This window comes from Ahaetulla prasina, chromosome 8 (genome assembly GCF_028640845.1).
Source record: "Ahaetulla prasina isolate Xishuangbanna chromosome 8, ASM2864084v1, whole genome shotgun sequence".
Classification (NCBI taxonomy): Eukaryota; Metazoa; Chordata; class Lepidosauria; order Squamata; family Colubridae; genus Ahaetulla; species Ahaetulla prasina.
In genome coordinates, this window is record NC_080546.1 from 36,001,263 (window position 1) to 36,016,548 (window position 15,286).

Below are 15,286 nucleotides of genomic sequence, written 5' to 3' on the forward strand. Positions count from 1 at the left end.
CTGCAGTCCCCATCTGTGCTGATCTTGGAGCCCAGGAAAATAAAATCTGTCACTACCTCCATTTCTTCCCCATCTATCTGCCAGGAATTGAGAGTGCCAAATGCCATGATCTTAGTTTTCTTAATGTTGAGTTTCAAGCCAACTTTTGTACTCTCCTTCTTCACCCGCATGAAGAGGCTCTTTAGTTTCTCTTCGCTTTCTGCCATTAGAGTGGTATCATCTGCATATCTGAGGATGTTAATATTTCTCCCGGCAATCTTAATAATTCTAAATAGAATATTCTTTGTCTTACTGAAATAAATCATTCTATTTGGTATTTTATTTCACCTGTTACAGCAGAAGCTTAATGATACTTTCCATCTATTTTGTTTCTCTTGGCTTGTGTTCAATACTTTCCTTTCATTGTTATTGTTATACAGCCTTGCTGAACTCCTTTTCCAATTTTGAACCAATCAGTGGTTCCATGTCCAGTTCTCACTGTTGCTTCTTGACCCGCATACAGGTTTCTCAAGAGATAAATAAGATGCTCTGGTACACCCATCTCTTTAAGAACTTGCCACAGTTTGTTGTGATCCACACAATCAAAGGCTTTAGCATAGTCAATGAAGCAGAAGTAGATGTTTTTCTGGAACTCCCTAGCTTTCTCCATGATCCAGCGTATGTTGGCAATTTGATCATCTGCCTCTTCAAAATCCTGCCTGTACTTCTGGTAGTTCTCGATCCACATACTGCTGGAGCCTAGCTTCTAGGATTTTAAGCATAACCTTACTAGCATGTGAAATGACTGCAATGGTGCGATAGTTTGAACATTCTTTGGCATTGCCTTTCTTTGGAATTGGAATTTTCCTCATTTCTTCTAATTGCTGTTTATGTCCCACCACAAGCCTGTGTAAACAAGGCATTACGAACTCTAGCTGACCAAATCATGGAGGCTGAAGCCAAACACCCTGATTCACTGGCCATTGTTTTGGGAGATCTAAACAAGGCAAACTTAAGGAAAGAGCTACCAAAATACTTTCAGCATGTCAATTGTCCCACCAGAGGCAAGAATATTCTAGACCATTGCTACACAACACTAAAAGATGCTTATCGGTCTTTACCACGTGCAGCTGTAGGACACTCTGATCATTGCATGATTCACCTTTTACCTGCTTACAGGCAAAGACTTAAAGCCACAAAACCAATAATTAAATCAGTAAAGACCTGGACGGAGGAATCAAAATTAAAGCTACAGGCATGTTTTGACTGCACTGATTGGAATATTTTTAAAGATATCTCTGCAGACCTGGATGAACTCACAGATACTGTAACATCATATGTCAGCTTCTGTGAAGACCTATGTGTACCTACAAGGAACTTGCGAATATACAGTAACAACAAACCTTGGTTTACACCTAAACTTAAGCAGCTACGACATTCCAAAGAGGAAGCCTACAGAAAAGGTGATAAAATGCTGTACAATCAGGCCAGAAATGCACTAACAAGGGAGATCAGAGCAGCAAAAAGAAGCTACTCTGAAAAGCTAAAAGAATCATTTTTCAGCAAATGAACCAGCAAACATGTGGAAAACTCTTAAAAATATCACCGGCTATGGCAAACCTCCTTCCCAGGCTGAAGGTAATCAACAACTGGCAGATGACCTGAATGAGTTTTACTGCAGGTTTGAAAGGAAACTACAGCCACCTATCTCCACAACCCCCATCACAGACACACCAACAACAGCCAAGCCTCCTACAACTGACCCCATTTCATTGGGTGATCACAGAAAGGGAAGTGCAGGACCTATTTCACAGACAAAAGCCAGGAAAAGCTCCAGGCCCAGACAAGATAACTCCTTCTTGCTTAAAAGTCTGTGCTGACCAATTGGCCCCCATCTTCACCCATATTTTCAATAAATCACTAGAGATGTGTTATGTTCCTTCTTGCTTAAAACGCTCTACCATCATCCCAGTGCCGAAGAAGCCCACCATCAAGGAACTGAATGACTGCAGACCAGTTGCTTTAACATCTGTAGTCATGAAAACCTTTGAAAGGCTAGTGCTTTCCTACCTGAAAACCATCACGGATCCGCTGTTAGACCCCTTGCAATTTGCATACCGAGCAAATAGATCAACAGATGATGCTGTTAATATGGCTCTGCACTACATCCGACAAACATCTTGAGTCTCCAAAGACCTATGCAAGGGTCCTTTTTGTAGACTTTAGTTCAGCATTCAATACTATCATTCCAGACATTCTTCTAACTAAGCTAAACCAGCTACAGGTACCGGAACAGACTTGTAAGTGGATCACAAGCTTCCTAACAAACAGGAAGCAGCAGGTGAAGCTAAGCAAGATCACATCAAATACCTGTACAATTAGCACAGGGGGCCCCCAAGGCTGTGTGCTCTCCCCACTTCTCTTTTCTCTGTATACCAATGACTGCATCTCCAACGATCCATCTGTTAAGCTACTGAAGTTCGCAGATGTCACAACAGTGATTGGTCTCATTCGAGACAATGACGAATCCGCATATAGACGAGAGGTCGAATGACTAGCCTTGTGGTGCAACCAAAACAATCTGGAACTGAACACACTCAAAACCGTAGAAATGGTGGTAGACTTTAGGAGAAACCCTTCCATACTTCCACCTCTCACAATACTTGACAACACAGTATCAACAGTAGAAACCTTCAAATTTCTAGATTCTATCATATCGCAAGATCTAAAATGGACAGCTAACATCAAAAACATCATTAAAAAAGGACAACAAAGAATGTTCTTTCTGCGCCAACTCAGTAAGCTCAAACTGCCCAAGGAGCTGCTGATTCAGTTCTACAGAGGAATTATTGAGTCTGTCATTTGCACTTCTATAACTGTCTGGTTCGGTTCTGCAACCCAACAAGAAAAACACAGACTTCAGAGGATAATTAGAACTGCAGAAAAAATAATTGCTACCAACCTGCCTTCCATTGAGGACCTGTATACTGCACGAATCAAGAAGAGGGCCGTGAAAATATTTGCAGATCCCTCGCATCCTGGACATAAACTGTTTCAACTCCTACCCTCAAAATGACGCTATAGAGCACTGCACACCAGAACAACTAGACACAAGAACAGTTTTTTCCTGAAGGCCATCACTCTGCTAAACAAATAATTCCATCAACACTGTCAGACTATTTACTGAATCTGCACTACTATTATCATCTCATAGTTCCCATCACCAATCTCTTTCCACTTACGACTGTATGACTATAACTTGTTGCTGGCAATCCTTATGATTTATATTGATATATTGACCATCAATTGTGTTGTAAATGTTGTACCTTGATGAACGTATCTTTTCTTTTATGTACACTGAGAGCATATGCACCAAGACAAATTCCTTGTGTGTCCAATCACACTTGGCCAATAAAAAATTCTATTCTATTCTATTCTTTTCCAATCCTGTGGCCATTGTTGAATTTTCCAAATTTGCTGGCAAATTGGGTGTAGCACTTTTACTTTGTCGTCTTTTAAGATTTTGAATAGCTCAGCTGGAATACTGTCTCCTCCACTAGCTTTGTTGTTGCTCAGATTTCCTAAGGCCCATTTGATTTCACATTCTAGGATGTCTGGCTCAAGGTCAGTAACCACCCCATCGTGGTTATCAGGGATGTTAAGCTCATTCTTGTATAGTTCTTCTGTGTAATTTTGCCACCTCTTCTTAATCTCTCTTGCCTCTGTTAGTTCCCTGTCACTTTGGTCCTTTATCATGCTCATCTTTGCATGAAACGTTCTCTTCATGTCTTCAGTTTTCTTGAAGAGATCGCTGGTCGTCCCAATTCTATTGTTTTCTTCTATTTCTTTGCACTGTTCATTTAAGAATGTATTCTTATGTCTTCTTGCTATTCTCTGGAATTCTGCATTCAACTGGGTGTGTCTTTCTCTTTCTCCTTTGCCTTTCGCTTCCCTTCTTTCCTCAGCTATTTGCAAAGCTTCCTCAGACAGCCATTTTGCTTTCTTGCCTTTCTTTTTCTTTGGGATGGTTTTAGTTGCTACCTCTTGTACAGTGTTGCGAACCTCCGTCCATAGTTCTTCAGGTACTTTATCAGATCTAATTCCTTAAATCTATTTGTCACCTCTACTGTATATTCATCAGGCATATGATTTAGTTCATACCTGAGTGGCCTGGGGCTTTCCCCTACTTTCTTCAATTTAAGCCTAAATTTTGCAAGGAGAAGCTCATGATCTGAGCCACAGTCAGCTCCTGCTCTTGTTTTTACTGATTTTATAGAGCTTCTCCATCTTTGGCTGCAGAGCACATAGTCAATCTGATTTCTGTGTTGACCGTCTGGTGATGTCCATGTGTAGAGTCATCTCTTGGGTTGTTGGAAAAGAGTGTTTGCTATGACCATCATGTTATCTTGACAGAATTCTATCAGCCTGTGACCTGCTTCATTTTGTACTCCAAGGCCAAACTTGCCTGTTATTCTGGTTATCTTTTGGCTTCCTACTTTAGTATTCCAATCCCCCATGATGATAAGGACATCATTTTTTGGTATTAATTTTATAAGGTGTTGTAGGGCTTTATAGAACAGGTCAATTTCATCCTCTTCAGCACCAGTGGTTGGGGCATAGACTTGGACTATTGTGATATTGAATGGTTTGCCTTAGATTTGAACTGAGATCATTCTGTCATTTTGGGGATTGTATCCCAGTATTGCTTTTTCTACTCTTTTATTGATTATGAAGGCTACTCCATTTCTTCTGAGGGATTCTTGCCCGCAGTAGTATATCTGATGGTCATCTGAATTAAATTCACCTATTCCTGTCCATTTTAGTTCGCTGATTCCTAAGATGTCAATGTTCAGTCTTGTCATCTCTTGTTTGACCACGTCCAGCTTACCTTGATTCATGGATCTTACATTCCAGGTTCCTATGGAGAAAAAATCTTTACAGCATCGGACTTTCCTTTCACCACCAGATACATCCACAGCTAAGCGTCCTTTCGGCTTTGGCCCAGTCGCTTCATTCTTTCTGACGCTACTAGTACTGCTCTTCCCCACTGGTTCCCCAGTGTCCAATATTGGACACCTTCCGACCTGAGGGGCTCATCTTCCGGCGTCATATCTTTTTTCCTTTTTGTACTGTCCATGGGGTTTTTGTGGCAAAGATACTGGAGTGGATTACCATTTTCTTCTCCAGTGGATCACGTTTTGTCAGAACTCTCTGCTATGACCTGTCCATCTTGGGTGTCCCTGCACAGCATAGCTCATAGCTTTATTGAGCTACGCAAGCCCTTTCACCACGACAAGGCAGTAATCCATGAAGGGGTATGTTTCCCTATACCCATTTAATGTTCATACCCTTCTTTTAGATTCCTTTTAGACTTTTATTTTTATGTATACTTCTGTTTTATAACTTTTACCTTTTTAAAATTATTTTTAGAGTCTGATGTTTTTGATTTTTTTTTTTAATTTACATTTATATCCCGCCCTTCTCCGAAGACTCAGGGCGGCTTACAGTGTATAAGGCAATAGTCTCATTCTATTTGTATATTTACAAAGTCAACTTATTGCCCCCCCACCAACAATCTGGGTCCTCATTTTACCTACCTTATAAAGGATGGAAGGCTGAGTCAACCTTGGGCCGGGCTTGAACCTGCAGTAATTGCAGGCTACTGTGTTCTAATAACAGGCTCCTTACAGCCTGAGCTATTACGGCCCTTTGAGTATATTCCATCCCTTATGCTGGTCTTTGACCATAATAAATATTCAGTGGATGGATAGGCTTAGGCTTAGGCTTAGGCTTAGGGTTTGGGATAAGCTACCGGTTCATCCGAACCAGTATTTCTGATGATCCTGCTTTCTAGTGAATCTAAATCGTGTGGCAAGCTGTTTCCCCTCCCCTCGCTGTTCTACTTATCTTCCCGAGCCTCCTTTTTCCACACAAAGCACATGTTTGGTACGTATTGCATGTGCACAGTGTGCATTTGGTGTGTACTGTGCATGTGCGCGCAATGTGTGTTTGGTGCAGCAAACTGGTGGCAAACTGGGGAGGATTTCACCACTGCATAGAAAACCATAAATGTAATGGTTGACTTGGATGTAATAGGAAAGGTATTTTAAATATGAGATAGATATTCATTTGACTCTTTAATTTTTTTCCCTGATCTAACCATCTGGGTAGACATTCTGACTGAGAACCATGTACATAAAATAGGAAAGAAAAGCTTTTCTATCTGTCCCAAGCTGCTTCATTTCCAAAATTATCTTAGTGTCCAATGGCTTCAGAAACTTTGTTCATGTTAACACCACAAGGAAAGCCCCATTCCTTAAATTGCTTGGGCAAAGGCTTTCCAAAGGCCCGTGCTTATTTCAAGTCTACCATGCTTGTTTCAAGTTTGCCATGTCATCTGCTCATCCATTAGTATAAACCCAGGAGAAGAAACATATGGGTAGGCATACTTGTGCAGATAACTTGGGAAGGGCCACAAAGAGGCAATGCAAGAACACAATTGCATCAATGGGAAGCTGTGAGGCTTTGGTGCAATCAAAACTTTCCTTACTTAATATAACATGCTTACATATTATTTCCAAACAATTAAGTTTCACAGCATATTGCTGAAGGATAATTATAGTGCTATGGTCTGCTTATTCTTATTTATTTATGTAACCATTAATATTCTGCCATAATGTTTACATACACACTTGAGAACAATTATTAAGTCTCCTTAAGAGGTGAAATATTGCAATTGGCAAGTTGGCATAGCAATCACCTCCTCTATGCTGCAATTAATAGTATACCCATTTTGGGGAAAACTATAGCTTAGATTTACATGATTTGCAAACCCCAGAATTATTTATTAGCAACAGACAGATGGATATAAATGAGGAAAAAGACTTGTGCCCAAGGCTCACTGCCAATCAGAGTAATAATTTGGGGAAGGGGCCAAAAGAGTTAAATTCTGAGTTCTTGGCATAACCCTGTAGGGCTGGGAAAACTGCCAATTTGAAGCCCTTGAACCGTTGTTTCCAGTTAGTGATCTGCATCAATAGTTCTCAACTGGTGAAGTGTGTATCACAGATGAAAAACAGAAGTAGTATAGGGGAGGCACAGGGTATATCATTGGAATGTTAATTATCTCTGTGTAAGACAGATGATCCGTGTTTCCTTGTGCCTGAATTCTGAACTAAGGGCTGTGGATCTTTAAAGGAGGTTCAAAGATTTTGAACAAAACATCTATACAACCATGAGGTAACATAATCTGACTGATGAAGGATTGCAACTTGGAGAAGAAGATCATCCATAATTAGGGATGTCTGTAAATGGGCAGATTGCTTTACCTTATATAGATAGAGTGCTCAAGCTGCAGCACCAGGTTTATATGTGGCTCCCAAAATGTGTGACTCTCAATGCCCCTTTAACAGCTGTCACCAAACTGTATTTCTTCTTTTTAATTTGACAGAAGACAAGAACTATTAAATAGGCAGGAAAATAACCATATTAATTGAGCTTAAATTAAATGATCAATAGTAGTAACTGTGAGAGGGATCTTGGAGTCCTAGTGGACAACCATTTAAATATGATTCACCAGTGTGCAGCAACTGCCAAAAAAGCCAACACAGTTCTGGGCTGCATAAACAAAGGGATAGAATCAAGATCACGTGAAGTGTTAGTGCCACTTTATAATGCCTTAGTAAAGCCACACTTGGAATACTGCATTTAGTTTTGGTCACCATGATGTAAAATAGACGTTGAGACGCTAGAAAGAGTGCAGAGAAGAGCAACAAAGATGATTAGAGGACTGGAGGCTAAAACATATGAAGAACTGTTGCAGGAACTCGGTATGTCTAGTTTAATGAAAAGAAGGACTAGGGGAGACATGATAGCAGTGTTCCAATATCTCAGGGGTTGCCACAAAGAAGAGGGAGTCAAACTATTCTCCAAAGCACCCGAAGGTAGAACAAGAAACAATGGGTGGAAACTAATCAAGGAGAGAAGCAACTTAGAACTAAGGAGAAATTTCCTGACAGAACAATTAATCAGTGGAACAACTTGCCTGCAGAAGTTGTGAATGCTCCAACACTGGATTTTTTTAAGATGTTGGATAACCATTTGCCTGAAGTAGTGTAGTGTTTCCTGCCTGGGCAGAGGGTTGGACTAGAAGACCTCCAAGGTCACTTCCAACTCTGTTATTCTATTCTAAATGTACATTAACTTAAATCGGTTGTTTGTTTGTTTTAGCTAGGCCATACCATTTATTAGTTCTGGTCCTGTCAACAGTTTTGAAATGCAATCTTTTTCAACAAACCATTCAAAATCTATATGTGGCCCTTCCTTGAAAAAAGTTAGTCTTTTCTTAAATTATCAAAATCACTTTGCCACAGCTTATGCGCTGATCTTTCCTGGTCCCCCTTTGCTATTGACTGTGTCTGATGAAGCACAAATCTTGGACCTGTTCCTACCAGTGAACAAGAGAAGTAAATGTCTTACTTTGAAATATTTCGTTATAAATACAATTGTTCTTTCTGCCTTGACAAGTTTTATATATTTCTTCTGTTGAAAATAATAAGTTATTACTGGAATATAGTAGATTGTCAGATACAATATATGTGAAACTAAGGCAAAGACCTGGCATTTCTGTTACTATTATTAGATGCTATTCTGAGGATATTTTTAATCCATTAAGCAACTTGGTATACATCAAATGTTTGGACTACTATCACAATTTACTTTTATAGCCCACTGTTTTCTGTAGCATATGGGGATTATAATCCAAACATCACCAGTGGGGATTATAATCCAAACATCACCAGTGTTAGTTTGTCGTCCTACTCTTTTACTTATTGCATGTTTTCTCATTATGCTAAACAATAATTTATATACAAGACTCTCACTTGACACACCCACACTTGAAGCCTTTATGAACAGAAGAACACTGACACTGACATCCCCTAACTCAGACGAAGATGTTTCCTAGCCTGGTAACGAAACGTTTGGAAACGTTCCCGCAATCTTGGAGAACAAACCCTCACCCTCATCCTACACCTGAGCTCCAGATATTCGCCACTATTGCAATAATTTATTTCATTATCTTCCATCGAATGCAGCAGAATCTGTTAAATCATCAACAGGGTCTATAACCTGCAGTGGCTAGACTTGCACAACACCCTAAGTCTGAATCAATGTTATCTTTACCAACTGCCTATAAAACCATTCCTAATATTTTCACTGATATGATTACATGCCAGTTGCCCCCATTCTTGGACCAGGAGGTTCTTGCTGATTGTTACATATATTTTAGGTACTTTCTGGCTAAATTACTGCAGCATTCTCTAGGTCAGGAGTCTCCAACCTTGGCAACTTTAAGCCTGGAGGACTTCAACTCCCAGAATACCCCAGCCAGCAAAGCAAAGTCTGCCTGGCTTAAACTTGCCAAGGCTGGGGACCCCTGCTCTAGGTGGAGCTGCCGTTTAACATCCCTAGAAGTTTTAACTGGTACATAATCTGAGAGTGTGTACAGTCTGGGTGCTTCAGAGTTCATATGTTACACCACTGCTGCTAAAACCTTGTCAGTATGCTTCCAGGTGCATTCCAAGTGCTGGTTATTTTCATTAAAACCTTATATGAAACAGGGACAGATTACTTGTGGGACCATCTATGTATGAGGGTATCAGTCTTTTACACCTGATATGACAGAGTGGGCATGTATCAGATCCCGTCTATCAAACAGTGCTATCTTGTAAGACCAGGGATTGCTTGGCCTGTGGAACAGCCTCTCCTCATATTTGGATGGCTCCAACCAACTTGGTCTTGCAGAAGTCAGATAAAACTTGGCTTATCATCCCAGTGCTAGGGTCAAGATGTTAAGAAAACCTAATATCCATTTGATTTATGGAATTGCTATGTAGTACTCCTTTCCTTGGACTAAAATGTTTTAATGGATTGTGGGTTTTTATATTGTCTTTGTATGTATTGTTTTACCCCTCAATGTTATGTAGCTGAAGTAGGGGCTGTATAAATTTTCTGCTACTAAAAATTTTAGGAAGCTATCGGATATCAGTAGGAGATACATGTAACAAGGTTTTGATGAGTGGTAATTTGGACAAGTCTATGTATTGGTATTCCAGACATCTCTCTAAAGTTCTTAGGGCATAATAAGCAAGAATCAGGATTTTTAAAAATTATATCTGAAGACAAACTGGAAGCATATGCAATTGTTTCAAGATTAGTATCTCATGATCTTTAAAATGCATAGAACAAATTCATACAATTTTGCATTTGATTACATTTACGGACTTTTTTCAAGGGCAGCCCTAAGTAATTATGTGCTACAGTAGTCTAAGCAAAAGGTAATTGGATATGTGGCAGTATCAAACACCATGATGTACATTGTTGTTTGGAAGATGGACCTTTAAACCTAATACTTTCATTTTGACTCCTGCTATTACTTATTATTTATTCTTTGTGCTGTATTAATAATAAGAAAAGAAATGGAACAAAAGATTTCTAAAAATAAGTTGCAAAACCATTCTTTGAAGAGCTAACATGTATGGAAATAGGGGACCAATATTATAAAATAGGATATAGCTTGAAATTTTTTGAACGAACGGTAATACATTTTTTAAAAACTCAGATATCTTTCTAATAAATTCTTTCAGCTTCTCTTGAAAGGCACAAAGTACAATCCTGTGATTGAAGGGAGGGGATATTGGCTGAGCAGAAAAAATGGTGAAATGTGTACTTTGCAACTTGTTCAGTCAATTAATTTCTTTAAAAAATATAACCCTATGCCCTGCATTTAAATCATGAAGGCATGGTAGTATGAACTCTGTTATTTATATACTGTATGGTTACAGCCTATGGTAACTAAGTTTGCTATTATTAATTATAAATAAACTCTCTAATCCATGTTTCACAATGCAGCCCTATATAAAGGAATGTGTTCAATCTCCAGTTGTAAAAAGTATGTTAAAATATTAATATTTTCCAGTGATTGTGAATTTAAACAATTTTAAGTAATGTGATGAATTAGGCTACAGAAATAGTCAAGCTCATTATATACCACAGCTATTTATAATTGCACATCTATTGTAATCTTAACTAAAGGCTGCATATTCTAGGAATATATCCTTATGATCTCATTCTTTATTGGCTAAAATTCAGTTTGACTAGCTTCTGAAGTATTCTTGGCAAGATTTCAGAAGTAGTTTGCCCTTGCCTCCTTCCTAGGACTGAGAGAAAATGTCTGGTCCAAGGTCACCCAGCTGGCTTTGTGTCTAAGGCAAGACTGGAACACCTATTCTCCTGGGTTTTAGTCTGATGCCTTAACTGGCTATCTTTGAAGCACTGGCTTTTCCCTATTCTCTGCCATATATCTTAGTGAAGTTAATGAAGATTTATATTTTGAACTACTTGATCGTTACAGATTTCTTACAATTTATTAAAGCTACTTTATGCATTTTATATGTAGTCCTTCAGGTTTCAAGAAAACTCTGTTTTGCACTCTATTAAACTGTAGACACAGAGGTGACTCTGCACTCTCAGTCTGGAAGCAGAATCTAGCACAATGAGGGCACTGGAAGTCTGTTGTAGTGGCAGCTGTGGGCATTATTCTGTGACACAGTTTTCTTTTGGCGGTGTCTTCAAAGCTAACGGAGGCTTCATAGTACAGGGACACCAGTGTGTTCTGTCAGCAGCTCAGCTTCTAGTTCCCTTAGCTGGATGTCACAGTGTCATAGGGTATCTTTCATACAGTGTCTTCATAGTGCTTTCATGGCTAGCTTCAATATCTCTTCTCCAACTCCAGTACACTGTAGACGAATTGGCAAGGCATAAAGCAATCATCCATTGTGATGACGTGTCTGATACAACTTATCTGGACTGTGATAATCAGTGACTAAATGGTGGTGGATTCCATATGATCCTAGATTAATGATAAATGTTATCTGTTTAGGTTATTAACAGTTTCATTCACATCATCATAAATAAAAGAAATTGATGTCTATGGTGGCTCCCAATCATCTAGATCCCACTTTTGGTTGTCCCAAAAATGCTTTTTGAAGAAAACTGGACCTTCTTGTTTTTTTTCCCTTTGAACATATTTCTTCTCATCCAGGAAGATTCTTCAATTTTGACTGAATGGTGGGAATGGAGGAATTTATACTCTTTGCAGTCATCTGGTTGTTAGCACTCTGGAGGTTGATCATGAGCTGTGACTCATTGAGACCCCTTAGTGTTTTATCCCTACCTTCAGGATTACCTGAATTAGAGTGCAAATGAGTGTAGAACCTTCTTGGGACTGCTGGAAGGTAGAAAGGAGATAGGTCTGTGATGACAAACCTATGGCATGCGTGCCAGAGGTGGCATGCAGCGCCCTCTCTGTGGGCACTCAAGCCATCTTCCCAGTTCAGCTCTGCCACGCATGCATGCACGGTTTCTGCCGGCCAGCTGGTCTTCGGGTCTCTGCCACACATGCATGGGGGCCGGGCATGCATTGCATTTTGGGAGTTTACACATGTGTACATTCATGCACACACATGCTTTGGTCACTCGGTCCAGAAAAGGTTAGCCATCACTGAGATAGGTGGTGTTGTAGTCTTACCTGTTGTTCAATTTTTCCATAGATGGCCTCTTTGATCCCTTCTTTAAACCAGTGGTCCTCCCTATTCAGAATGTGGACTTTGCTGTCTTCTTTGGGGATACAAAACACCACATCACAAACATAGGAGAACAAACCCACTAGGACAAAATTCACCACATCACAAACATAGGAGAACAAACCCACTAGGACAAAATTCAGCAGTCCATCTGAATTTGAAAGACAAATGTCATTATTTTGAAGACAGAAAGTCTTCAAAATATTTCCTTCTTTTTTAAATAATCATTGTATTTTTGTCTCATCAAAAAGACACAAAGTGGAACCTAATTTAAAACATTTGCATAGTATTACAATGAAGAAATATTGTCTTACTCATGCAGTTTTAGTCATATTGTATATCATGTACATCGGGGTGAAATGCTCCTGTTTTGGACCAAATCGCCTGATCTGGTAGCAATGGCGGCAGGTGGTTCGGAAAGCCTGTAGCAAAAATCTCTCCCCCCCCCCACGCCCCAGCTGAGCTGCACAATCATCAGAGGGTTTTTTAAACTTTTAAAAGCATTTTTTCTTCTGCTGAAAAAATGCTTTTAAAAGTAAAAAAAAAGCCTCTGATGATCGTGCAGCTCAGCTGGGATCGTCAGAACCCTTTAAACGCATTTTTTCTACAACCTCTTCAGCTGAAAGCTGAAGCTATAACCTCTTCTGGTGATCCCAGCTGAGTTGGCTGATCGCCAGAACCTTTTAAAAACATTTTTTCTACAACGTCTTTGGCCTAAGAGGTTGCAGAAAAAATGTTTTTAAAAGGTTCTGGCGATCAGGCAACTCAGCTGATCGCCAGAACCCTTTAAAAGCTGTTTTTCCTCTGACAATCCCAGTTGAGTTGCCTGATCATCACAGGATTTTAAAAGCATTTTTTTACAACCTCTTTGGCTGAAGAGGTTGTAAAAAAAATGCTTTTAAAAGTAAAAAAAAAAAGTTGGCCACAGCCACCCAGTCACATTACCCCCACCACCACCAAGCCATGCCCATAGAACCGATAGTAACAAATTTTACATTTCACCCCTGATATACATTCTGTATGTGAATACTGAAAGGATTGTGGATATCTTTCAGATTATATGTACTACATAATAATTTATTTATTGAACTGAATTTTAGGAGGAAATAGATTGAAGAGCCAACCTTTTCGTTTGAACTGGGCTTGGATTTCACTGGAAAAAGAATATTATATGATAGATGAGGATTCCAAGGTTCTGGAGGTAACCCTGAAACGCAGAGGATATCTGGGGGAGACTTCATTTGTTAGTAAGTATGGTTTTTATACGTTGAAATATTAGAAATGTAACATGTAGCTTTATTATAGAGAACTTGTGATTTTTGTAGTTTTCCTGGTCAAAACATTATAGGCAATATAAAATTACTTAAAAGAAAATAGACTTTTATAGTGTAAAATATATCAAGAAGTATACAGTAATGCTGGTGGTAACAAATTTGTCAACCTGTTACTATGTACTTTGAATATTTGTTTATGTTAGATTTCTTTCTGAATGAACTCTGCAGTGTACCATGTTTTCTCGAAAATAAGACATGTCCAGATAATAAGCCCAAATGAACTTTTCAGCGCATGCACCAATATAAGCAACCCGTGCAAAATAAGCCCCCCCACCAACTACTTACATGCATGCGCAGGCAGTCCCATCATTTCCTCTGGTTGCTTGCCGCGCCACCAAAATGAATTGAGGCAAGGCCGGAGAGGGCAGAAGGGGGAGACATGCCCTCCCCTCCCTGTTCTTCGCGCCGGCCGAGTAGCTCAACACGTCCCATCCTACCCCAATGGCAACAGGAGCATAGCTGCTTCCCTTCCCTGCTATCTCTTTATCAAGAGGGGTGGCAGGTGGGGCAGGGGAGAAGCAAGACGCATGGAGTGAGTTGTGATTCCCCTTGCCGTCTCTTCTCACCCCCACTTGCCAGGCATAGCTGGGCTTCTGCCCCTTGCTTAGCCACCCGCTCCTTTAGGGATGCAATTTGGGGATGGCAGATGGGGCGATTGAGAAGCAAGACAAAGAACTTACCTTTCAAGCTCCATCGCTTTCCTCACCGTTCAGTCCAATGAAACATGGTGTAAAAGAAAGCCTTCCTGCGAGTTCAATCAAACTTCTCGAAATCGCGATGAGGTTTTCTTTTACAGCATGTTTCCCTGGACACAACAGTGAGGAAAGCGACGGAGCTTAAAAGGTAAGACACATGTCTTGCGGCCCAACACATCTGACCCCACCCCACTCCAATAGCAACAGCTGCTTTCCTTCCCTGCAGTCTCATTGAGAGGGGTAGCCGGTAGGGCGGGGGAGAAGCGAGGCGCGTGGAGCGAGACATGGCTCCCCTTGCCATCTCTTCTCCCCCCATCACCAGGCATGACAGGGCTCCTGCCCCTCATTTAGCCACCTGCCCCCTTTAGGGATACAATTTGGGGGTGGCAGTTTGGGCGGGTGAGAAGCGGGACACATGTCTTACCTTTCAAGCTCCGTCGCTTTCCTCACCGTTGTGTCCAGGGGAACATGCTGTAAAAGAAAGCCTTCTCGCAAGTTCGAGAAGTTTGACGTGTTGGGCCACTCAGCTGGTGCAAAGAACAGGGAGGGGAGGCGACGGCAGCAACGGGACATCCAGTCCCACACTCGCTGCCTCCTGCACTCCCAAAATAGTAAGACACCCCACCCCCGATAA

At 40.4% G+C, this 15,286-nt stretch overlaps 1 protein-coding gene across 1 annotated transcript in view; it reads left to right on the top strand.

The window, feature by feature from the left end:
* The window catches only part of FREM3 (FRAS1 related extracellular matrix 3), a 99,162-nt gene that overhangs the window by 26,136 nt on the left and 57,740 nt on the right, over positions 1 to 15,286 (top strand). The window contains exon 3 of the mRNA XM_058192506.1: positions 13,724 to 13,870. Within this exon, the coding sequence (XP_058048489.1) occupies positions 13,724 to 13,870 (147 nt within the window). The remainder of the gene's footprint in view (positions 1 to 13,723; positions 13,871 to 15,286) is intronic.